Raw genomic sequence first — 26659 nt, forward strand, 5'->3', positions numbered from 1 at the left:
CTTTAATGTCAGTAGGGTTTTTTTTGGTCTGCTTTTCCCTCTTGCGCATGAGGGTGTGCAGCTCTGTCTTCATAAGTGTTCAAAAGATGTGTTCAATGTGAAACTGAGTTTTTAATCTCATGAAAATAAAGTTGACTTTCAAAAGCTAGAAGCGTGCGGTCTTGTCTTTAGCGTGCTAATGCTTCAAACGGGGGTTCTTCCACTATTAAAAGCAAAAGACGAAAACGAAGGGCGGCACGGTGGTTAGCACGTCCGCCTCACTTCTGTGACTCAAGCGCTAATCCGCCATGCTCAGGCCTTCCTGTGTGGGTTTTACATGTTCTCCCCGTGCCCGCGTGGGTTCCTTCCGGACACTATAAAAACATGCATGGCTGGTGTATTGGACACACTAAATAGTCCTTAGGTGTGATTGTTGCGTGAATAGCCTGTGAATAGTCTGTGTATGCCGTGATTGGCTGGTAACCAGTTGGCTTCACCATATTGGCTTCACCAATATATTGGCTTCGGCCCATATATTGGCTTCACCAATATATTGGCTTCATCCCAGCTGGCTTCGGCCAATATATTGGCCGAAGCCAGCTGGGATGATACGGAAAATGAATGGACAAAAACGAGTACTATTCCGTGAGGGGAACATTTTATTGGAGTGGTGTAGTACCAGATTTTTTTTTTTTTTTTTTAAGAAAAACAAGTGCTCGACAACTTGTAAACCAAATTTACAGAATTAAAAAACAAAAAGGCAAGTTCTGGTATGACATTCAATAAATGAAGCATCTTTGGTTTGTTTAGAAAGCAAACATAAGTACAAAGCATGTTCAGCAAACACGTGCACACAAGCTGTGTGTCTTCCACATGGCGCTGTTAAAAGTGCGTCCTTGCTCAGTAGTCAAGTGCATAGAAAAGTCCCGACCTCCAAAAGGCAGCGGTTGCGAACGCTCCTCTGACACGCCCTCCTCTGGCGATTTACTGTACTGAACACATTTTACACGTGATCCATCGCCGCTCCAATTAACGTAGGCTTTTCCAGTGTCATGACCGCTCCCATTTTTCAAGACACCAAAAAGTCACTGAAGTCAAATCCTTTTTCTTGTTAAAATACTACACGCCTCAAAATAAAACACGATCTCCTTCAAGGTTTACCTTCAGACATTAGCGCGAATTCACGGTGCATTTGTTTTAGCAAAAAGGAAAAGAAATTCGACAATGTGAGCGTTCATCGTGCAGTTTTAACTTTCAAAAAAATCAAATTAGTGAAAATGGGTCATCATTCAAACAATGTGAAGAACAATCAGAAGTATGGTTACCCGCCGCATACATCCATAATGCGCTTGCAATATTGATGCTTAAGCACAATTTATTTTTCATAGGGTAGCGTTTGCGAGTGCTGCTGCTTGATGGATCAGGCAGCACCTCTTTGCAGCTTCACCATTACAACTGATATAGTTCTTTTTTTTTTTAATGGAACCAATCCTATCGGTTGAAAATCTGGCCGACACGTGACACAGAGAAAATTCATTATTTGGACAAAGGTGGCACTTTTTTTTTCTATCTCGTTTTTAAACAATGTCTTTATTTGCTTTATCTAAAATAAACCAAATAAAGACAATGCTTTCTAGTCTGATCAAGTTTACACTTCATGGAAGCAGGCGGGAGCGTTGATAAATAAATAAATTAATCACTAAAAAGGGCGGGAAGGAAGGAGAGTGCGTGCGTGCGTGCGTGCGTTGGTCGGGAAAAAGTCCAAACTCCCCGAGGCCCCGTTCCGACATGCTCACTCGCCATCTGTGATGATACTGGTGGTATCCGACTGGTCCGTGGTCCTCTTGTAGCGCACCGAGGTGGAGAAGTAGGCCCGCTTCTTCTTGTACACGATGAAGGCCACGGCAAGCGCCAGAGCAAGCACGATGAGCACGAAGAAGCCCACGGCCACGGGAGAACCGGAAGACTCTGACGACACACGCGTTTTGGACTTTCAGTATTAGTACTAGTGGTTGTCGTTGTGTCAAGATGCCACAAGGTGGCAGCAACGGACCGGTTCATTTTGGCCTCTGCGCAAAACGACAGAAGATTCAAGGGGCAGATACACTTACTGGCTTTGGTTTGGCAGACGACGCGACTGAGGATATCCTGGCAGCTGACGACGGCCCAGCTCCCGCCGTCCTCGGTCGCCATGACGGCGCATTTGGCCTCCTTGCGCTGCGCCGCGCTAACCAGGGTGCCCGACTTCCAGTTGGAGTAGGACAGCGTCGAACCGTCCTCCCAGCCGCTGGGAGAACCTAATTACAAAGGCCCTTGTGCGATTTAATGTTCGCGTAAAAATAGTGGCGCCAAATTTCGGGATGTTGATTTTCTGAAGCAGACTTTTGAAACGATGCGGCTTTAAAGTTGCGCTACAAGTGAGCGATGGATGGATGTGATGGAATGCGTTCAAAGAATGTCAGAAATACAGCTGGAGGTCCATGTTCTAAGTCAAAATTGTGCTGCTGAATCGTCTTCTATGAGAGGACAATCGCATGCTACCGCAGTGACCTTAAGATGGATGTTAGGGACACAGAACAAAAATTTGTTGACTGTGAAAAGCCACTAGCAATGATGAAACTCTACCAGTTAACATCTAGCACTTCAAGCCTGGTGTAAAATGAATATACGATTTAACCTTATTAGAAAACTACTGCAAGGCTTAACGCTAATTGGCGCAACTAGCAGGCGTGCGTTGTCCGCTCGTGAGCTTCCGGACCTCTCAAGTGGCGCCGAAACGTCCACTAGTAGGACGTGAGGATGCTTGCGCTAATAAATAAAAGTAGAAGAAACGCTCAGTCGGCAGCGCCTTTACCTTGCGCGTCGATGGCGACGCCGAGCCACACCCGACCGGTGATGAGCGGGTCGTCGCTCACGTACTCGGACACGAAGTCGTTCTCCTCTTTGCTCTTGACGGACAGCAGCCGCGCATCTGTCGAAACGCAGGAGGCGAAACGGGTTCCTTTTCCGAGCCGGGATTCGGGGGCGAGTGGGACGTACCCATGCTCTGGCAGATGCTCTTGGCCCGCCGCATGTCGTAGACGCTGTAGTTGTAGAAGCTCATGTGGAAGGCGTAGCAGCGGTCGCCGCGCTGCACCCACTTGGACGTGCCGTTGCTCTGGGGGCAGCTGTTGACCTTTGCGCTGGCCTGCAGCTTGGCTCCTGCGCACCATTTCATGTTAGTTTTTACACGCAGTTTTAACAAGTCAATATTTTAGATCATTTTCAAGTTGATTTCATTATGGAGGCATGTAACATTAATGTTGATGAGTGCTTCTCATAGAAATTCATACATAGGAGAGCAAAACTTTAACTTAATAATCAGTGGGCATCTTACTCTGGAATGGGGTGGTGACGTTGGTGTTGTAGCAGATGGCGCCGTCTATCAGGGAGTGGCAGCCGGTCCTCACCCAGGCACCGGAGGGCATGACAAAAACGCAGCCGCCCACGTTTCCCTCGTCCGCGCTGGAGCCCTCCACCGACTCGGAGATGTCGGCTTTGTACCGGTAGCCGGTCCCGTCCGACCACTCGTAGGACTCGCCCCCGGCCTACACGCGGGCGCGCCGCGGGTTAACTGGTGGTTAGCGTCTGAGGTGAACGCGTCCCTTAAATAAAGAAGCACCCGCAGGACTCAGCAAAGTTCTTACCTCCTGGTCGGAGAGGCCGATCCAGAGCGGGAATCCGTCCGTCTTTGCGAGGAGCTTGACGTGCGCCCGGTGTCGTGCGTCGTGCACGCTGGCCAAGTGGCCTCCGCGTTGAGCGCACTCTTCCAGAGCCCGGTACCAACTCAGCTCACGTCGGGTCACCACCTCGTAGGTTAAATTGCCAAGGTTCTGGAAGTCCCTGGTGGACTTGGTGTACTCCTCTTTTGGTTCTTGGGGCAGAAGTAGAAAAGTGATCAAAATTTGTCATTGGCAATATGTTCCATGTGCCGTGATATTTTGATTGGTATTGCGCTGGTGGAATCAATTAAGCATCCAGCCCTTTTCGTCCATCTCAGGCCACCACCGTTTTGACATTCTACTGCCCCCTGCCGACGATCGGAACTGACCTCAAAGTGCCCTCGGGCTCGCTAAGCAGGCTAACCGCTAAGGTGAAATATTGAGTCAGGAAAAAATAAGCAAGATTTTTGTGTACCGAGGACATTCCACAAAAATAGATTTCATAACAAAAGAAAAAGCTGACGTTTGCATGATGCGATCTTTGAATGAAAAGAAGAAGATAGATATGATACTTTCTGAGTCTGTTTTTAACATAAAAAAATATTATCCTAACATTTACCAAGATCATAAAAACTCCCATCCTGATTTTTGCCCTTTTATGCTTACCATTCCTGTTAAAAACAAAAAGTTCAACTGATAGCATATTATGGGTATTTCACAAAAGCCTCAGTTCCTGTTTGAAGCACTCAAATCGCAAGCAAAAATATGGGGGGGACAAATCAAAGAATCCAAAATAAAAATGTATTTTTACACATTAATTCACATAATTACATATTTAAACATGACATACAGTGTTTCTTGCCTTGTTTGGGAAAAAAAAAGTTGCTGTGCATTGTGATTCTTGCACAGAACCTTGACTTGTAAACAAAACAAAAATAAAAACAACAAATGAAGAAATTGCGCTTAATTTTTTCCCTAAAGTCATTCAGCCCTGCGCTCAGTCCTTCAAATTTCTTCTTTATTCCCGTCCCAATTTTTTTATTTTTTGAGCACCTATCTGCAGTCAAGCGTCATTAATTTACACCGCTATGGCTACCCGGAACCAAAAACAATTAAAAAATCTGATAATTTGAATAAATAATCCAAGTAGCATGCCAGCGGGGCACAATCTCCCCTTTCAAATCAGTCCTTTTTGTATACTTGACAGTATTAAGAAGCACATACCATGATCCAATTTGCAGGCCACGATGGCTCTTTGCCTGAACTCGGAGAATAACTTTTGCTTTGTGACCAGAACCCATTTGCCTTGGAGGGTGACACCCGCCATGAAGTCGCCGTGGATTTCTGGCCTACCATTTTTCCAGTTGGAATATTGCACGTTTGTGCCATCGTACCACTTCAACTGGTTACCCGTCGCTGTAAGCACACACATTTCATGACCATGAAAATATGAGTGAACATGCAATAAGATCCCAAAAGATTGAAACACCCACTGTTGTTTTTGAAGAGGCCGAGCCATACAAACTGAACCAAGTTTTGAAAAGGCAGAAGTTGCTGCCTGATAAACTCATTCTCCTCTGCGTTGCGGATGGTTAGGATGTCTGCGCCGTGGTCTGAAACGCAAACGAAAAAACCTCATCAGGAGCCCCACTTTAAAAATTCTCCTCCGATGATTTCTTAGGCGGCGTTCTCACGAAGGTTAATGCAAGTATTGCGAATGGGCCCTTGGTCCATCTGCTCCCATCTGGATGCAGCCAGCTGGAAGGAGTAGCAGTTGTTCTTGAAGGGGATCCAGTTTGGGCCGTTTATTTTGTGGGGGCACTTCACTGCGACGTCTTCCGGTGTGGTTATTTTTTCTTCTGAAATACAAAGGTCAGAGATGTAACTCTCTGCGTGCCATTTGAGTCCGCGCCACAGCTTAAGTTTTCAACTATTTTAGGTGCAAATGTAATCCAAGTTGACTTTTGGTCTAATTTGGTCATTTCCAAATTCCAAACGGGAGAATACGTCAGTACATTTCCAGAAACGCTAAAAGGAAAACAAATCGAAAAAGGCCTGAGGGGGAAGCACTTCATCTGGGGTGAAAACAAGCGCGATCCTCACTCACTGTGCGCTTTGTGGCAGATGGCCCCGCCGAGCACCTGCTCACATTCCGTTGCTTTCCAGAAGCCGTCGGTGTCGAGGTAGACGCAGGACCCCGCCGTGGCCTCAGAGGACCAGCGACTGAAGACGGTGTGAGTATGGTCCGTCCAGCGATAGTGGATCCCGTCCTGAGTGGAGAGGAGAGCCTTCTCAGCATTCATCCCCAATACTTGATGACTGCTACGCTCTTTGCCCATCGCTACTAGGACAATTCAGTAGGAGGCTTTTTAAAACTGCTAATATTTTCTGGCAACTCGAGCCACTTTTGGCCTATTGATTCTTTTAATGCCAGCCAAAAACAAAAAGAAAACCCTACCGGCCAATTTCCAGGATTCTGACTAACCAGTTTTTTTTTTCCCGCCAGCTTCCTGGTCAAACCTGAGGCAAAACCTTTTTTCTACCTGTTCCAATTTAAAAAGAAACAACAATAAAAAAGACGTCATTTGACTTGAATGACGAGCCTCGATAGGGTTCTCCTTGGCGGCACTCCAAGTGTTAATGTAATCTTAGTAAGACTCCATATACAGTACGTGGACCTTAATTAAGCAAAATATTAAGGATATGGAAATAAAGTGGAAAGGTGAGCAACGTACGTCTTCGCTGAAGAGGCCAATCCACACGGGCGTGCGCGCGCGGCTCACGCGCACGCTGAGCGTGGCCTGCAGGAAGGTGTCGGCTACGCTTGCGAGATTCATATCCTGCTTCATGCACTGCTCCAAGGCTTCGAACCAAGTGAGGTTCTTGACGACGAGCTGGAAGGTGTGGTTGTTGACCTGGAACGGCTCAGGTGAGACGGAGGGCTCCTCGGGTTTATCTGAAATGAGAAGAGAGCTTGGATAAAGATGAGGAAGAGGTTTTCTGGTTTTCTTCGGGCAGCTTGAAGAAAGCAGGCTAGAATCAGGAAAAAATCTATTTGATGCATGGTATTAAAGGGAAAGAAGCAGTGTTTTACCCGCATAGTGTTGGCAAACTGCTCCGTGTTGATATTGGGTACAGGAGGTGTAGTCCCAGGTACCCATGACGGCCGAATTAGGGTTATTGATTAAAAAGACACATAAATCCATGTTATCTGGGTCAAGCGTCTGTGAAGAAAAAAAATGGTACCTTTTGAACTACTGGGTATGAAAACCACAAATGAATATGAGACTCGTCAATGCTAGCACCTCCTCTCCGGCCTATGTGAACGCTTGCCTTGCAAGTCAATAAAAAAATCACTCACATTGACATGTATGGCTTTGTGCATTCCGATGAGCAATGGATGGAAATTGACGTAATTCACAGGCGACTTGTCCAGCCACTCCAATTTGTAGTGTTTGTGTTTGAGACCGATCCATATGCCTCCCATGTCCTTCAATTCAGGCAACAGGCTGGTGATGAAGTCTAAACGCAAGAAGAAGGGATAGCGCAGAGAAGAAGAAAATGTGCTGAAGATAAGGAGCTCAGGGGAGTCATCGCGATATTATCCTACCGTCATTTTTTTACAGTCTGGTTTATGTGTCAAAGAAATACCTTGCTCCACTTGGTCAGCTAAAGTGACCAGGGTTCCCCTCACTGACAGGCACACCTCATTGGCAGTCTTGAATGATGCTGGCTTCACATTCGGCAGCAGTGTGTAGCACTGGAAAAAACAACAACGTTTTTTGGACAACGGCATCGGTTATTACAACAAAAAGCTCATCCAATTCTAGCCGATTTAAAATGCACTTTAAAGGCAGATGTTCAAGTATGTCCAAGACTAAGTCTATGTCTTTGTCAGCCATTGTGAGCATTGAATTAAATAAATAAATAAATAAAATAAACACGTCAATGTATACAGATGACCTACAGACATGTATGCTATTCAAAGTCGGCCGTAACACTTTTGCCATTAGCAAACAGCCAGAGGATAGAAAAATGCTAACGTCAGCACTTAGGTCATGTGAATTGCTAATTGAGTTTTAACGACTTGGGCTGATTCGGAAAACCCGGGGCGGATAAACTGACAAGGCACATCCAGAGCCTGAAATTGGCCACCAAAAATATCATGTCTCATACAGTACCTTTAATGGAATCAGCGCAGCTAAGAGAAAAAAACTACAAAATGAAGAGAATAGACTGTTGGATCATATGAATGCAACTACACGGGACTAATATTCAAATTGTCCTAAATGTAGGTTAGTGCTTCTGCTTGTGTTTACGCCATCAGAGAAGGCCACTACCCACTTACTACTGTGTCCAATATTACTGTATTTACATGCACTTGGCGGCCATGAAAACCTGAATGAAATGTCAGCAGTATGTAACCTTATTTCTGAAGGCCAGGGAGGTATTTCCACATGGCAAGCCTCCAGGATGAGGCTCCAGAGGGTTGCTCTCCACGGATGTGATGTTAATTCTTTCGCACACAAAGGGCAACTTCTGCCTGCAACTGTGCTCATACTCTGCAGGTAATGGAGCATAGCAAAGAAAAAAGGTAACTTGTACGGCCCACTGGATATGACAGACTGATTAATAATTAAATGGATGATTAATTAAAAAAAATATATAATGAACAACGTATTTCAATAGATGTCAATTATATGCAGATTTTCAATATTCACTGGCCGGCCTGATACCTATTCACTGTGAATCTTAAGACTCAAAAGTAAATATATTGTATGAAAACATCCTTTCGGCTCCCAAAATTCAATGCATAGTGCATTTAATGAAGTTACAAGGTATAAGGACATTAAGTCTTGTCATATATGTGAATGGGTATCGTCTTTAGCCCATTTATGCTTAATATATGTTACATTATTTTTTTATTTATTTTTTTTTAAACAAACTATGACTAGGCTGTATGTAGAGTACTGACATCCCAGGTCAATTCTTTGTGCAACCCTCAAGCAGTTTTCAGCTAATCGTTGCTTTTCAAAGTGAAGATTTGCTTTGCTTTAAATGACAGGTGGGCAGAAGAACTCATGAACACATTTTATGATATATATTGGTGGGGTATGGATTTATGTACTCATTCAATCCCATTCAAACTGAAAGATGTATTTATGTGTCTTTGCAAAGTTTTGCCAGCGGATTAATCAGTCTGGCTGACCCATTTAAAAAAAAAAAAAGTCACATTTAATTTACATAACTAGCATTAATCCTTTGGGCTAAATACAGCATTCTATTTTTGTCATTTGTAACTTCAGCTCTTAAATATATAAAAAAATGAACTGTTCAAACAGTAAAATTGTACCTTTGGCACAATGTGGCTACTGCACATTTGGCAAATGAAATCCATGAAAATGACTTTAGTTCATTGGTATTAACTGAATTGAATTATACAATTTATACAATACTTACAAATTTGACACATGTCCTTAGAGTTTTGAACAAGGTAGCAATTTCTTGTAGTATTTTTTTTTGGGGTACACCCGTTTGTGTACAATGCTTTCTGCCGCCCAAAGGGGCAAAGGAAATTGATTTGAAAAAAAGGAGACACGCTCTGCTGGCCATGGAAATGATTTAGATTTTACTTCAAGAAATGGAAGGGTTTTTGCTGGCTGTAGAAAGACTGTACTGTTAGAAACACATTAAAAAAAAGAAATGTCTTTCTGAAGTTGTTTTACAACTAGTGCATTATGCAACTAAACAAATTAAAAACTTTACACAGCAAAAGAAGCAAAAAGCATGACAAACTTTTAAATCTTTTGGCTTGAAATAATGAACGGGTAGTAAAATCAAACACGGCCTGCGGGTTAAACATTGAGTTCAACCTTATTTACTCACTTGGAAGCGAGCTCTCAGGACTGATGGAGGTGCATCTGCCAAATAGAGCCGAATAATAGAAGTGTAGCCGCGACTGCCTAGAACACATACGCACACAGCCACGTGCCGTAAACTGCAGCGCAAAATGAATGGCAAATGTGTGCGATCGTCTTACGTCATGGGGAACATTCGCTTGGGATCTCTCAGGTTGACCCACCAGCCTTGCTTGGGAGAACCTGACAACTGCTCACAATCATTTTACGATCAATATCATTAGGCTTTTAGCACTTTTTTTTTCAGTTTCTTACTTGAAGATCGCAGATTGCAGAAGCATGACTTTGATGTGTTTGTAATTGCAATGTATATTCTCCTCACAAAATAAGGATCATTTATTAGAGAAAATGGGCAAACTATCAGATCTACCTTTCAGTATAATACAGTGCAGTTCGGCAATCAGAAAAAGTCTGACTACATCAACGGTTAAGTAAAACGTTATTGCCTAAATAGCGTCTACTAAGGAGTCGGTGGATCTAATTCCTGGGATCCTCACAGGTATACTTGCCTTTTCTAGGTTGTCGTGGATGAGTCTGGCGGCAGTGGAACTCGGGGGCGAAGCGAGTTTGCTGCCGTTCATTGTGCAAAACAGTGTCGCCTCCTCAAAAGTCAGCTGAGGCTCGTTCACAAACCAATACTCGCCGCCGTCGATGAAGATGGATGTCTCGTGGTGCACACCTGACATGCAACACATCTCCATCATGACACTCTTGAAAAACATTTCTGAATAGATTAGCACATTGGCGTGGAAGTGAAGCTGGGGGCCTTTGGAAATTGCAAATTGGGAACTTTACACAGGAAACAAATGAAAAATGTCATATTCAAGCAAAAATACATATTTTTTTCTTGTCATACGGTTTATTCCCATCTATTCTCATAAACTCATGAGCGTTTTTAACTTTCAAAAATCCTAAAATGTTCCAACCCTAATACTGAGAGGATTTTGCAGACAGATTTATTTTAACTAGAAACAAACATGCATTAGTGAGTTAATTTCAACATCACAAATGTAAAATGAACATGTAAAAACTGCATTACCTGGATTGTACCAGTCTGGATACGTTGGCGCTTTTCCTTTTGAAAAACAAAGCAAGGATCAGCTAACAGTAAACAGGATACCACTTTACGTAAATGCTCATCACCCACCCACCTTTTGTTTTTACAGTTGCTCGTTAGTGCAATACTAATGTACTTTGTACAACCCAAGACTAATTCCTTGTGACTTTTTAATACTTGGCCAATGAAGAAGTTTTGTATTCACAAGTAAAAATCATATGATAGAAAAGGCTTGTCACATGCCAGTGTACAGTATTAATCATTCAATCAAACGTTTGTTCGGTGATTTCTATGCTACTAATAGGGAGACGCTTAAAACTAACCCAGCACTCTTTGATTAATTTCCTACTAAGCTAATATAAGGTCAATTTTAGTTTAAATTACTTTGAATACGGCTTACCACGAGGAATTTGACAGACCCATTCCAGTCTGGCATCGCAGTGAAACAGTGACGCATAGAAAGACGCAGGAAGATGGTCATGGAGTAAAAACATTAAAAAATGCTTCATGGTTCTCTTCATTGTCTGGTGAAACAGAAATGGTTTGTTATTGCCGCAGAACCAATAACATTGAGATCATAGTGCTCTGGGTTATAAATCAAAAAAGGACGACTCTAATGTGGATCTCTCATTTTATGGAAAGGGGCCTTGTGATATAAAAAGAAAGCAATAAAAAAGGCAAAAACAACAAATCTATTTTTGTACTTTATCATTATTGTAAAGTTATCAATGTACAGAAATTTTTATTATTCATAATGAATTACACATACCTAGAAACATACATACACAATGCTATGTGTGTGCTGATGTGTGCGTTTAAGAGGTCTGGCTAGTGAGTAACAGTAAAGGCCTGGAATCAGTTGGGTTGGTGAGTGTGAGCCTCTATTTGATACTCTGAGTGTTTTCGTACAATGGGAAAGGCATTCTATTCTATTCTATTCTATTCTATACAGCTGAAAGTGCATTGGTTTTCTTTTCTTCACATCACTTGAGCGGGAGAGTATCCAGAGCTCAATTTTTACTTAAATTTGCACATGTGTTCTTGTCGTTCAACCTCCGCCCATGGAAGCAATGGTCCAAAATGTCTTAAATAATCCACGTTTAGGGGCCGCAGGCTTTCAACCAAAGTCAAAGGTATGTGACACAGATCAATAAGTCACCTTAAATGCAGTGCAGTCCCGACTGTATGCATCATCCTCATGAAAGTCATGATGTAAAACATCCATAGATACCTAAAAAACAGACATTTAAAAAAAAAAAAAAAAATCATTCTTATTGTGTCTTAAAGTAGCACCTCATGAAATCAATAAAATATAGTGGATAGTATGCTCACCAAACACATCCTTGAACACATGCATAATATAATGAGCTTCAGAAAAAAACGCGTAGAAAAAATTATATCAAAACAAAATGAGGCGACATAGCGGCCCTAGTTAGCTCTCGGAGTACTTCGGTTTCCTACCATATTAGCAAAAACGTGCATGCTAAGTCTATTGGACATGCCAAGTTTCCCTTATGTGTGATTGTGAGAGTGAATGGTTGTTCGTCTCTGTCTGCCCAGCAATTTGCTGGCAACCAGCTCAGGTACACCTGCTCCCCAAAGACAGCTGGGATAGGCACCAGCAAGCCCGTGACACTCGGGAGGACGAGCAGTAAATAAAATGGATGGATGGATTATCGTAAAATGGAGATGGTTATTTGATCAGATTTGATTAGGTTGGACAGTTCCAGTTGTTCACAAAAAGAAGTGAGAACATACAGTATGCCTGTGAATTCCTTTGGAATCATTTTAAATTGTGTCTGAATAGAATTAAGAGTGTTTCAAAGAGTTAAAATGTATTTAAACTGTGTGGAAGGAATGAAAGCATTTTATTGTAGTTCCCTATAACCCTTTATCTGTTGCAGATCGGTTAATAACATACTGTATCTCTCAAGATAAATTGGGGTTCACTATAAAGCCTAAATCATTCTTGTTTGTAACAAATATTCAAATTCTAAATAACAGCCCTACAGTGGCCATTAATATGACATAACAGAATATTACGATTGAGTTCTCACTCACGGGACGGCCATCACTCCACTGCCAAGAGTGGTCGGCTGGGTTTCTTCTGTTCAGGCCAACCCAGAAGTAGCGATCATCGCTGTGGCAACAACAACAACAGATGTCAATCCACAAATTATGATTAGTCCCTCCCACTCAGTTGCAGCAGAATAGCCACAATCTGTACCTGATGGTGTCTCTTATGATAGCATGCAGAGCTCTCATTTCATTCTGATTGGTGAAGCTGGGCAGGTTGCCTCCAAGGGCCTGGCAAAACCTCTCCGCTTCCTCCCATGAACGTTTGCGACTGAGCCTCTCTTCATGGAACACCTGACTCAGACAAACAAAAAGACTCGAATAACATATCACTTAATAGGAGCTGAATGAAGAAAGGGGGGAAAATGAAAACTGGAGATAAAGCAGCGTCGAATGAAATGATGCATTCAGTTCAGTTTGTCAATTCGTGCGGTTATCTTTAGTGCTGCCGAAAGCCAATTCAGCATTTATCCCATATCCAAGCTTGTATAGCTTTTATCCTGGTCCATATTTTTGTATGCTCTTTTTTGCCAGTAAGACAACCCAGCATACTAGAAGAAATACTAGGGAACACAAATTGAATTAAAGCGTTTTACAGTGACATTTTTTTCGCACTACAAGAGCTACTTTTGGCTCACTTGTATAGAAGTAAACCTTACCAGTTAAACCACAGTGATACACTGGTAACATTACTATAGATATCCTGAGTTTAGGAGCCTCCTCGTGGAGCCTACAAATAGCACAAAAAGCCCCCTAGAAGCTACAAGTTAAAAAAAATGTACTATTAAAAACAATACTAGTGAGATATTTCTTTCTACTAGGACACTCAAGTTATTCTCCTGGTACACTGAATTTTATAATCGTCTTAGCACAAGTCAAAGTTCAAGGGTAGATAAATACTTGGCTTTCTATCGGTTGGTTGGTGGCTCACTCGCTCGCTCGCTCGCTCCCTCACTCACTCACTCACTCACTCACTCACTCACTCACTCACTCACTCACCTTGTAGCAGTATTTAAAGTCTGGTATGGATACCCATTTGTCTGGGCATGGCACGTTGGAGTCTGGTTCTGGTTCTGGAGGCAAAACTGGACTGAGGTCTGTCCTACAAATGGTGCCCGCCTTAAAGAGTGTACAGTTTTTCACTTCCCACTTGCCCAGTCGGTTTGCGGTGGTTATCACTGCACAGCCTCCATCGTACTCTGAATCAAAGAAGAATCAGCGTGTAGAACTTTGAAAATAATTATTTCTTGACATAGTAGGTTTGAGTAACACGTGCAGACCGAAATCACCATCTCATAGAAAAAGGCTTCACAAAGAATTAAGAAAACTTTCATTTTTGCTTAGCCCTCCCAAAACCTAACAAAGGATGATGCAGAGCTTGCGTGTGTGTCTTAAGTATTGTTTGTCAGTTTTAGAATGTATTTGACCTTGTAGAGTTGATCATAATCAAGTCCAACGTGGAGTATGTATCATCACTTGTGGACAGAGGAGAACAAAATAGATAAAAACGAATGCTATAAAAACCAAGGAACCTTTAGATCATGGAAGCCGTGTGAATTGTTAGTCTATGCCACTACGTTAATTTGAATGACTTTGTGGCTCAATTCCCTTTCAAAGGACCACCAGTTAATTACTACAGTTTTGTTAATGGCAAAAGGACATACCTGGTTGAAAAGCACCCCAATTGGTGTATGTAACTTCACCTTGGGAATCATCGTGGTTGTGCCATTGATACTCTCCTGTGTCCTTAACATCATGCAGCCCAATCCAGAAATATTGAGGTGTCTCACTAATATACGCTCCAAGCAATCGGTTGACAAAGGCCTGCTCAAACCTAGAAAGAAGAAATAAAAAAGTTAGACAAGCCAACACTATGCCATCACAAACTAAAAAAGGTGTTGCTTATAATTCAATGATCACCACCAGGGCTCTACTCATTTGCAAATTTAATTCATTTCATAATTATAATGAATTCTTCCACTGTTTAATATTATTTAGGGTTTGGAATTTAAAGTTCCATGCTTTGTTATTCACAATTCCTTCTTGCTTTCGGTTGTTGTTTTTTTTTTTTTTCTTCAGTATTCATGTAGAACAAAAGTCAAAATTCTGGTATTGTGATGACACTAAGAGTACATAAGAATTTTTCTTAGTGTTAGTCAAGTCACCAGGTGAACCAACTTCTACCTGTTTCTTATGGTGATGTCACAGCGATCTTTGAAGGACACCTGTGTGGTGTTCACTCTGTAACAAGAGTTGCCGTGTCTCCTCCAGCCCTAAATAGCAACAGTGATGGCATTATACAAACTTTCAAACTGTTGCAGGAACATTAAGCTAAAAACGTTGACTTTCAAAAGTACAATTAGTTATCCATTCAGGACAGAAGTATATCTAAAAGAAACATGATCATGTACTGTGCACACAGTTTGTGGCAGTACAGTTGACCCTCTCAAAGTCAAACCCATCCGCTCCTCACGTTTGTTCAAATTCGACAAAGCTGAGTTATGTAATTCAATCTAGGCCACTTTTGTGTGCCTAAGAAATCAATAACAATTAAATGGCACCTGGCCTAAGGAAACCTACTAATATTTACAAAAAATATATATTTAAAGTACATTCGAGAAAATTCTCAACTTTCCTGAGCTAGCTAAACTCATTAAAATCCTTCTTAAGATGTATCTTCTCACAAGTGAATTATCTAAACACTTTGGCAGACTGCCATAAAAACAAAAAAAACAAACAGTAATCAGACTGCACTCACATCTTCAAAGCGGCAGCCAGCCGTTTCTGATGATTCGTTGACTTCTCCTTTCGTTTGACACATGAAGGCTCGTTTCTCAGAACAGCGGCTAACTTGCCAATCATGAGACTAGGACGACACAAAAAGAGGTTTTTATTTTTTAAACAAACTCGTGTTTGGACAGCATCACACAAATGCAATTGTGGTCGGCCCCAGTGGTGGCAAGTAGCAAAATAGAAATTCTGTATGTAATTTGAAAAGTCATATTTCTAACTTTTTATTTTTACTCTCAATGTCTCAAAACGGGTTTCTGTATTTTCTATATCTTCAGCTGTAGCACACACCTGGCAGAAGATCACCAGAGCTAGTGTCAATGTCCAAATATTCAGAGAGTTGACTGAACAACTTACATCTATTGTAGACTGAATGAGTGGCAATAATGGGGAAATGATGGTGGACCCTAACTCACACACACGTGCACACACACAAACACACATGCGTACTCTCACGTACCGTTGAGTAGAAAACGCAGCTGGTATCCTGCAGCGGCTGCAGCGGCTGATTCGGGCCCCAGAATGTGAAAGTGACTGGCGTATGGTCCACCCATTTGAAGGCAGTGGTATTCACGCCCTCTCCAATCAGTCCAATCCACACATTCTTCTGCCGGCCATCTGACAAACAGTAACACACATGTAATAATTGTCATTTTCAACAGATAGGGTGAATCCTTGCGGTTTGCCATTCACAAATTTGCCAAATGTTCTAAAAGTTCAGGCCAAAGGCAAGTATCATAGCAAATTCTGCTTAGATTCCATCGTCCTAAGCCCCTACAGTATGTTGACGTGAGGGAAGGAGAATTATTTTGTGTTATTTTTTTCTAATGAAATTTCTGAATAAACCTACAATCCACTACAACAAATAAACATTATTTGATGTTATGTAGTCTTTCAAATGCACATTTGATGGTTCAGGACATTTTCCCTCACACTTGCTGTTCTCTAAGAAGATGACTAGCAAAACTTATGTGTTTGAACCATGAAAAATTCCTCAGATGACCTTTCTGTGACTCATCCTGTTCGCCAGTACCTCTGTTCCAACCTGTTCATGACAGTGTGATTTTCTAAAATCATTGGCCCCTTCCCTCTGAGAACATTGTGCATGAAGTCTCACAGAAATTTTAACAGAAGCAAAAAAATACTGATCATTAAAATACATTCTTCTGTAGGTTTACCCCAAAATTTCACTAAAAGAATGTCTTGTAAGTACTGTAATAGTGTAAAAAAATCTGACACGTCATCTTTTTTTCTCTTCTGTTCCACATCTAAAACAGAAATGAAATGAGACAAACCAGCATGGTAGCTGGTGCTGATCATCTCCTTGCTGTCCATGGAGTGCAGGCTTGCCAGGAAGCTTCCTCCTTCAGTGTGGTTACAGTACTCTTGTGCATCAGTGAAGTTTAAAAGGTTGTCCGTAACTAACTTGTAACACCAGCCATTCCATGGAACCCAACCAGGAGCACACACCGTGTCTTTATACATGAGCGACTCTGCCAACAGAGCAATACCAGAAAAAATGTGTCTTCAACATGATCAATTTTTTTAAAAAAAGCCAGAAAGGCTGCAATTCATGTGGGTTATGAGCTACCTGTTGATCCTTGCTGAGTAGCGTTGATGAGCTTCTTGCAGATGTATGGCAGTTGTTTGCTACACGCTTCAGCTTCATACTTCTGCTTCGAGTTGAGGACTCCACAGTCCGACTCAATGATTAGAGTGTTGGGGGGCATTCCTGTCACGGAAAAATACAACAACATTTCATGAGGGAAGAGGAGACAAATGGCATTTGCCTCTGGGTGTCTTTTAAATGTTCACATTATCCCTCATCTGAGGGGCTTCGTTAACAGCAAGAAGAACAACAGATTCCTGATGATGCCCCCCTCCCTTTTGACCCTCCCAGGCATGTCTGGGCGAAACATCTTCAAGAATCTCCAATGGCATGTTGTAAGTAGAGAGCACAAGTCTGTCTAATGGCGTTAGTATGTTTCACTTTCAGAGTTTGAAAAGAGCAATACCATATTACAATAACAAGAAGACTTTTATTCATTGCAATTAATGGGCTTATTCAGAAAAAGAAACACCCCCCAATGCAACAGTGGTCAACGACCGGGCACAATGAGCTGCTTCACAACATAAGCCACATTTTTACATCAAAGTCCCACACAAAATGTTTACAGAGAGCCTTATTACATCAAGATGCATGTTTGGTCCCAAATTAACGTTTTTTTTTTTTTTTTTTTTAACTGAGGTCATTTAAATTTTATGCACAGAGGTCATACCTCATGCACATGCCACCAAGTTAATAAAAACCTTTTACGCAGCTACATGAAGAGGGGAAAAAAGTGAGCTATATGACACAGCAGAAATTGCAACATGAAGCTAATTGCTCCAACCGTGGGTAGATAAAATAAAGTCCAGTTCACAACTGTCGGTTGTGCACTGGAGATTAAACGAAACTATTATGTTTACAGTAAGATAAGATTTTTACATATTGAAATATAGTGTTGAATGACTAACTGACTTAACCACAAAATATAACTTTCCACTTTCTAATTTGGAATATTCCCAGGATTCCCAAACCTACCTCCACATAAATGCAACCAGGAACAAGTGATGTGATCAATCTCGTGGCAGAGTACAGTAGTAGTGAGAGCCAGAGGCTACATGCTAGATTTGATAGATATGATAGCTTTTGTCAAAAAATCTCAGGGGGAATATTTGCTTAGGCTAAAAAATATGGGATATTTATTTTTTACACTTTTCCATATCTCACAATCAAATAATGCTTGATACAATTACCAATATGCCTAACTTAGGCAGCCTCAGGTACCACCTATTACATAAATCCAGTCCACATGTCTTTAAAGCTCATAAATATTTGAAAAAAACATTATTTTAGGACCCACTCCTAAACAAATGGCTCCTGAACTAATGTCTCCCTTTAAAGAGACAAACGTCCCATCACTAGCAGGAACACTACGTACATTTACCAGAAAATGTCCAACCTTAATGCAACCTTAATCACATAAAAGAAAATGAGGATAACAAGCATCATTACCTGCTTCCCAGCGAAGGAGAGAGAGCGGAGAACCATCAGACCACTGCCAACCCTGAGATGCATCTAACTGATGGAGGCCTATCCACATTCTCTCAGGCATCGTGCGGAGGCCTTCTAAAACTGAACAACATACGCCACAGGATACAAAAAGGAAGTTGAGAGTGGTCAGAATCATTAAGAAGCAGTGCTGACAATGTCCAGTGGAAGAACGCAGCCAAAGAAGACAATCGAGCTCATAATGTATCAGAGATGGGTTGCCTTATTAATGCAGTATCTGCTTTTAATAGTGAGGACAAAAAGCAAACGAGTACACTGACTTCAAGCTGGATGTTAATAAATGATCAATGTGCTTTTCTAAGAAGCCCAAGTTGAACCTGAAGTATTAGTGTTTTGTCAATATAAGTCACAAGTCATCATAACAGTGACTCCAGCTGACGTGTCTCTGTTACGCATTATTATATGACACCTGTGCAAGTAATTATACATAATGTGATCCTTACATGTGAAGGAGCTGAGATCATCCGGGGTAGACACACTCAGCAAATCTGCTCCTTGGCTCCGACAGGAATCGAGTGCTTGCTGCCATGTCACGGCCGCATTGGGAACAAACTCGTAGCAGGAGTTCCCCTCCGGTCCGGCAAACAGAGTCTGGCAACCTTTTTCTGAAAAGCCAGTGAGACAGTTCCGTATATTTGCTTTTTTTTGTACAACATTTAACCTTAAGGGTCTGATTTACTAAATATGTGCACGCGCAAAAACGTCAGCAAACAATTGTAGGACCTGACCTAAGAACTGGGAGGACTGAAGATTGAGTTTTCCAAACGAGCAAATTAGTGGCACATTTTTCACTTGTTGTAAACTGAAAACGACATCACGCCAGCTTAAGTCTCAGGTAATAACCAATTATGGCTCCCCTTGCAAACATCACATGGCCAAACTCAAAAAATAGCTGGGTTCCCTAACTTTGACATATTCAATGAATCTGCAAACTTTGTGGAATTTAAAATGAGTCAAACGCTGTGGTGGGGAAATATCTTGAGTTTCGCCACCAACAGTTCCAGTTCCATCATTTCAAAATTCATTTTGCATTTTGCAGAGCTCTCCCAAAATTATACTGTGAAAAAAATCAGAGCTAATGTAAATATAATAATTTAATATAATAATTTAAATAAAGCGGTCTCCACCAGAATCTTGGAACTGAAACCACATGCAGCATCTGTTTGTTTGAACTCTCAGTTTAGTGCCCACATTTTGAGATCTTAGTAAATCAGACCCAAATAGTTTAAAGGTTTGTTTGAAACATACCAGGTTTCAGACAGGTCCCCTTCTTTCTGTCTTTATCATAGTCGGAGGAGGTGGAGCACCAGGAGATTCCTGGCAAGTCAGAATCTGGTAGGCATCCGTGGTGCCAGCTTCCATTGTACTTGAAGGGGAACTCACAGGGAGCGCCGGCAGAGTTTCCGTCGGTAGTGTGAATCACTGCATGAATTATAAAGAAAAAGCAAAACATAGGGGCACACTAAGAATCTGAGCTCTATGACAAGATTGTGAAAAAAATAGTCAACGTGAAAAAAAATGGAACGTTTTGAATGCAGAAATATTAATTATCAATGATGAAACAAAAAAAAGAGTCTCCCGTTTTTGGTGTAACTCTTCCACCCATCCTGTGTGAGACTAGTTCAAGTGAGAGCAACACGTTGATGAAATAACAGTCAAAAACAAGAGTGGAAAATATCAGACACAAATTAAAGTGAAATTTGGACATTACTGTGTGGTCACTTTAAAAGGGTCTGCCAACGATACAATAATATTACAACTATTGTTCACTTATGACATGGTACACTGACTTTTACTTGCACCATATATCAAAGCAATGTTCCCCACCAAACTGAATTCACGTGGCACTAATTATTTCATCAAGAAAAATATCCCGGTATAGTAAAACATGAATATAAAGGCATAATCAAATCAATTGAAATGAGTGGGATTACAAATGAAAAGGGCTTAATTTAAATAAAACAGAATTTAAAGAAATAAACTTCTATTAAGTGTTCATACATATACTTCAGTATTTGTGAACCTTAAACTCATATTTCGAACTCAGTACTGTGAATTAGTTTGACAGCTTTCACTGGAACCAACAAAATTATTATCATCAGCACTGTGATTAAAGTTCAGTAATGCAACTAAAGCTGAACGAATTGCCCAATTTATTTCTCTTTACAACTCATAACTTGATCTACGATTCTAAAACAAGCAACCATGAACAGAACCTGAACATGTCAATTGTTTTCACAGACATTTCCATGCTATGAAAGGCAAAGGATTTCACTACCTATCACGAATTCAACAATAAATTGGCAGAATATTTAAAACTACTGCTACCATTTTCTAAGAGCACGGACGATTGAGCATGAAGCCCACATCCTGTGCGGATTTAGATGAGACGTCATCTCTTTCTAAAAGTAATTTGACTCAGTTAACTGCTGTTACATATCATAAAAGCAGTACAGCCTGAGAGGAATGAGGATGAACACCTAAATAAAGCTCTTAGACATGTGCAAAAACCAGTTTGGTCAAGTGGCACACCTCTTTTGTGTTGTCTTGCATCCTATATCATTAAATCCAAGAACTTTCTTTTCTATTGGCCTAAACACTATGAGAAAGACTCACCTACACTTACAAACTAAATTGTAATATTTGTTCACTGAAATTATGTTAATTCATATACGATTGTTGAATCTCTTAATTTCAAAGCATTTTTCCTGGCTGCAATGTGGATGCCCGTCAAGTAGTTAGCAAGCTATTTTTGTTTTGCATGTTTGTTAATCAGTACCCAAGACGCAGCTTTCAGGTTCAATAAAGTTGGTATCCCCAGCTCTTAAAAAAAAATCCAAGAACTGCAATAAAACATTGAAGTCTAAAGTTTTCTTCTCATTTCGCTTACCACGATATGGAGTGTGGCAGATGCTGTCCTGAGAGCCTCCTCTTACCCACGCGTCACGGGCGTCCCGTTTGGCTGCTAATTGGCCTCCGCTGATTGCCAGGCTCATCTGGTACACGGTGAAAACTGTGCCATCCAGGCAGCGCCACCACAGCAGAATTTCCGAGCCGCAGTCCGCCAGGAACAAAGACTTGGAATGAACGTCCAGCGCCAAGCAGAGGGAGGTGGCCACATGGAAGAGGCGGTGACCCGAGCCCCACTTCCACAAGTGCGATGTGCTGTCTGCATCACAGGCAGAGACGCTTAAACTTCCAGAGGCCTGAACGGACAAACAGTTGCCTGTGATGGAGTGCTGGATGGTGAAGGCATCCTCCACTGCAAAAGAAAACAATTTCATGTTTGAGTACAAAGGAAACCTGATTTCCCAGTTAAAACCATGAAAATACTCCAATGCAAATTTCTGCTGTGTTTTCTCAGGTACATATGGTCAAACACAAAAATACAAATTGAAAACACTCACAAGGAGCATGGAGCAGATTCGCACTGAACTAACAGTGTAACTACGTCTCCAGACCTCACTCACTGGACTACTACCTCTTAAGGCATAACAAATGAATGCTTAATAGCGCTATACAACAAGTTAATTTCTTTCAATTCTTTTTAAATTCGTTTTTTTAAATACGTTTTTAAAACTAAAACTATAAACTATATACACTTTTTAAAAACTATAACCATGTAAGATAAAACAATACACAGTAAATCAACACATAAAAATAGAAACTATATCAGCATTTATTCATAGTCATAGACATTGTGAATAAAGTTAGAGTATATCTGCATTTCAAAACTCTGACTGATTATTATTAATTTGAATAGGTCAGATACTGGCCTATATAATAGGCCAGCTGATTAGGTGGTCGGATCTTTGTCACTATTATGCGGTGCACCCCACAGAGATACATTTGTGGAGACAGAAGCCTTGTCACAATTCTAGTAAAAACAGTTGATTTCACAGAGAATAAAGAATACATACAGGTACATGTTAGTTTGTTATATTACAAAATATCTGCATGTGTTGCTCAACTGTTTGTGTTCAAACATCTGTTACTGAAAGGGTTATGAGTCAATCAAACAGATGGTATTTGTTAACATGTTCCTGGAATTTCTCATTATAAAGTAGTTAACATTAAATTAGCAGACTCAAGGACTAAGTCGTTGTCTTCAACAGACAACAATCAATTCTTTATGTTTTGCGCTAGTTTTGACAGAAAACAAAGACTGGCAATAAATGTAGGTCAGTGATTGTAAGAGTGCGATGGGCCTTGTTGGCATTGACAGCTTACCATTGGACTTCAGACCTAATAAATTCTAGCGTCATGTCGTATTGACTTCTATTTCTGGAGCTCTAGCAACTGATTTCGGACATATAGACAGTAGGCACGCCTCTAAATGCGAGACCCCAACAAGCACACAGGGCGTTTCAATTTACGTTGTTTCAATTGGCATTTGTGTCAATTTACATTTTTTAAATTGGCATAATAGAAAGCCCGTAACAACCGTAGTGACTGCGATTCAAGCAGTCAAAGTGGGAAGCATCAAACTTTATGGACAACATAACCAAAGATTGACTTGTAGCACTTTTGCTATTTGTTTTGTTTGCGCACTAGGTCAGCAGCTATTGTCCCACTATGTGTGTGGGTGAAGCTCTTAGAGAGGTTCGACGCGTTTAACCGGCATTAAACCTTCGCACTGCTAAAGAAAGAAAACAAGTCCGTAACGTGGAAAAAGTGTGTTTTAAAGGCGGCTACTTACCGAAAATCGAGCATGTCCTCCTCAGTAGAGTTGTCCCTAACACCAACAAGAAACAAACTGTCGCCGTTCGGAACATTTTCGGCAACATTATCTTTTTCTTAGCGGAGTCATAAAGATTGCAGCTTCCGTCAAAAATTGAGCTGTGAAAGAAAGTGCGAACTATTCCTTCAGTGTAAAGCGAAAGTGAAAAGATACCATGCACAGTAACCACCCAGCCTTCTGTCACTGTACAAGCTCCAATAAATCCAACAAGTTAGGAACGTAAGCGAAAGAACCGTTTCCGATGTAACTTACAAAATAAATCTATTATTCGGAAGTCGCCTATTCAGAAAGACGCCTTCAAAAGAAAATGTTAATTCATATCCAGCACTGTAAAGTACGTATGGTCGAATCATGACACAAAAAACTCCGGTTAAAATTGTTACTGCACTTCAGTAGATTTTTAGAGAGTTTGTACTTTATTATATTATTATATTATCTACTAAGTAGTAGAGGTAGGTGCAGACAGGTAGTAGTTTAATTTATTTGAAAAAACAATCGCAGTCACAAATGTTCATGTGTTATCAAAGTGGGCAATGTATATAACTCGCAGTAAAAACTTTATGGTAGAGTTAATATTTCTTCTTACCTTTTAAGAACTTGAATTAGTGCTGTTAATTAAATAATTTTTCCATTTTTTTTTAAGTATTTGTAATCATACTTAGGTACCTTATGTGAGTGCGTTTGCCAAATCTGAATAATATAGCACAGACATTAAAATATATGCAAATATATTAAAACTAATGATAAAACTAACTATTAAAACAAAATATAATACACGTATGTATATATATAAACAATCCACTATATGAACAAAAATGCATGACTAGAATGGTCTTCTATTAACTAGTAATTTTCCCATAAAAATGGCAGTATGAAAAGGTTTGAGTGTTCAATTTTGGTAAGATTCTGATTTATTGTAAAGATGGTAAAAAAAACAAACAAAAAAAACAATAGAAAAATGTCCCGTAAGTTATGAAACATTCCTCATATTATACTACTAGCAGTGCACTTTCCCAGATGTTTCAGAAAACACACACAAGTTCCACTTACGAATCACAAAGATCCGTTTCCATGCACCAAACGTTGCACGCTACACCGGTTTCTTCTGGAACATTTGGGGCTGATACATTTATGCACAGTGATGCTGTCCTTTTGATTTTGCAGCTGAGAGTGCAGCTGCTGCGGTTTTACTCCTTCAAGGTAGCTATGAATTATTAATTACATCCTGCTGTCGGATTCTTCTCAGACTGACAATAACTGCATTTCGCGACCACAATTTTCCGAATTTCTCTCTGCCTACTGCTGACCTCAACCAATAAATATTGTTGCTTTATCATTTGGCCTTTAAACTCCTAGCCAGCAATCCTGGTGTTCCATGAGGCGTCTAATATAAAATAGAGTTTATTAGTAACCTACCTAACCTCATAAAATGTGCTTCACTAGTAACATGACTAGGCCCAACTAGTTGGCATGTGTTACTCACCCAAAATAATAGCACTAAAGTTGTGCTTATTAATGTTATGCCAAAGCTGTCCCACTGTTGTTCAAAAATCTCATTTGGAGCGGTAAAAAAAAAAAAAAGACACGGTTGATCTGCTAACTAGCACACATTTTGTGCACTTAATTACAAACTAGTAAGGACAGACACCATACTAGTAGATGGAGCTTAAAACACATTACTTTAAAAAGGAAATACTGTATATTTTTAAATTACTTCCCTTTAATGCAGTTATTACATATTTTTGATTAAGTCCTTGTCTTCACTAACAGGAGAAATCTGGCATTCCAGTAGGTACAACTAGTGAGGCACAAATACTAGTGGGCAAATTTGGTTCTGGGGTCCCGGTGGCTATTCATATGTGACTCTTGGGCCTAGTGGTGTAAACAAGTGCAACACAGAACTTTAGAGGCGAGGCTGAATGGCACTAGTAAGAAATTGTCGTGGAAAAAAACATTACTCGAAAGAAAGTAGTTCTACTAGTGTACCCTAGTCACTCTAACTATGCCGTGCTGAATTGTTTACTCAGGATGACAAAGAGTTTAAGTTGAATATCAAGGAAACTGAAGAAAAAATCGTATAATTTCCATGACGCCTTCCCGTTTCAAAAGGGGGACAATGAGAGCCGCCTTCCACATGATATGTTTTTGTGGCATCGCAGTTCTCCCTTTTGGTTCAGTTCATGCTTCAATGTAAATTTGCAAATGCTGGGTAAAAAAATGAACACGTGAAATTTACATTAAAACCGCAGTAAAGTTTGAGGTTTGAGAGCTTTCAATACACAAAACGTGTATTTGGATCTAATGTTGGTAATACTGAAAAAAAAAGACTGTATTAGAAGTAGTGGCAGAGCAAGACTTTTATCCTTGGGGGTGGGGCAAGGCTATCTTAGGGGGTCCACTTTTGGAGCACAGTATCAAAAACTAACACCCATTTTCATATTAGATACAATTTGCACACATACATATGCAAGTACAAACACAGTTATACTATATTGACAATTACTCACATTTTATTAATAAATAAAATTACTTTTTTTTAATTGTTCAGCCAGACAGTTTTTATTTTCATACCAGGGTTTCTTCATTCATGAATTAATGAATTTTATGTTTCCATATTACCAAATCTATGAATTTTCAAACAACATCTTTGACCCAAATAGATTTTGTTTATGTCAAAATATTTGAGATGAAATACAAATACAATGAAAACAACTGATTGAAATATCTTCTGTTGTTTGTTCACATTGAGTCGCTAGTGTGACTATATGGCATATTGGTGCTCTGGCATAAAATTTGCTAACTTCATTTGAATGTTCTTTTGTAAGTAGGTAATGGTTGCAACATTTTTAACAAACATTTTTGAGGATTTTATGACAGTTCATCTGGAAGTTAAGTAAATAAATACATTATATTCTTACTTCTGGGATGGTATCACAACAAGACAATTTTATCAAGCTCCATTGTAAAAAAAAATTAAGTTTACTGTACTTTGACTCATACAGCAGGTCGACATGTACTGTATTAGTACCGGAAATCTCTGTAAAGATGTTGTATGAACCTTGACCAGTGGAGGGTGCTAATGTACAATTAACGGTATATACGCACCAGAGAGGCTTCATATACCAGTGATGTGCGTTGTGGTTGGTTTGAAATTTCAATTACCCGGGGCGATCCAACCGCTTCAAAGGGTGGCATTGGCATTATAGGTGCAGCTTTAACATTAATTGGTGAAGCCAAAGAGCTAGGAATTAGTTTATGGGCCAATAGAAAAAAATGCGCAAA

The 26659-nt window shown here is 40.5% G+C and overlaps 1 protein-coding gene across 1 annotated transcript; it reads right to left on the reverse strand.

The window, feature by feature from the left end:
- Positions 1-620: 620 nt before the first annotated feature.
- Positions 621-23495, reverse strand: ly75 (lymphocyte antigen 75). The gene is made up of 35 exons (XM_088413685.1): positions 23336-23495; positions 21527-21898; positions 19885-20058; positions 19080-19241; positions 18580-18699; positions 17113-17253; positions 16817-17014; positions 15982-16139; positions 15490-15597; positions 14916-15004; positions 14396-14565; positions 13731-13930; positions 12883-13025; positions 12717-12795; positions 11815-11886; positions 11056-11179; positions 10638-10673; positions 10108-10277; positions 9721-9788; positions 9567-9643; positions 8106-8242; positions 7332-7440; positions 7042-7202; positions 6775-6904; positions 6416-6636; positions 5788-5950; positions 5375-5539; positions 5174-5293; positions 4905-5096; positions 3666-3892; positions 3356-3566; positions 3019-3180; positions 2834-2950; positions 2091-2276; positions 621-1947 (listed from the first exon to the last, which is right to left on the reverse strand). Exons 1-35 carry the CDS (start codon positions 23421-23423, stop codon positions 1772-1774), a joined length of 5226 nt encoding a protein of 1741 aa, XP_088269811.1. The 5' UTR covers positions 23424-23495; the 3' UTR covers positions 621-1771.
- Positions 23496-26659: the final 3164 nt, after the last annotated feature.

Source organism: Hippichthys cyanospilos, chromosome 4 (assembly GCF_059441005.1).
Source record: "Hippichthys cyanospilos isolate Australia breed blue-spotted pipefish chromosome 4, RoL_Hcya_1.0, whole genome shotgun sequence".
NCBI classification, from domain to species: Eukaryota; Metazoa; Chordata; class Actinopteri; order Syngnathiformes; family Syngnathidae; genus Hippichthys; species Hippichthys cyanospilos.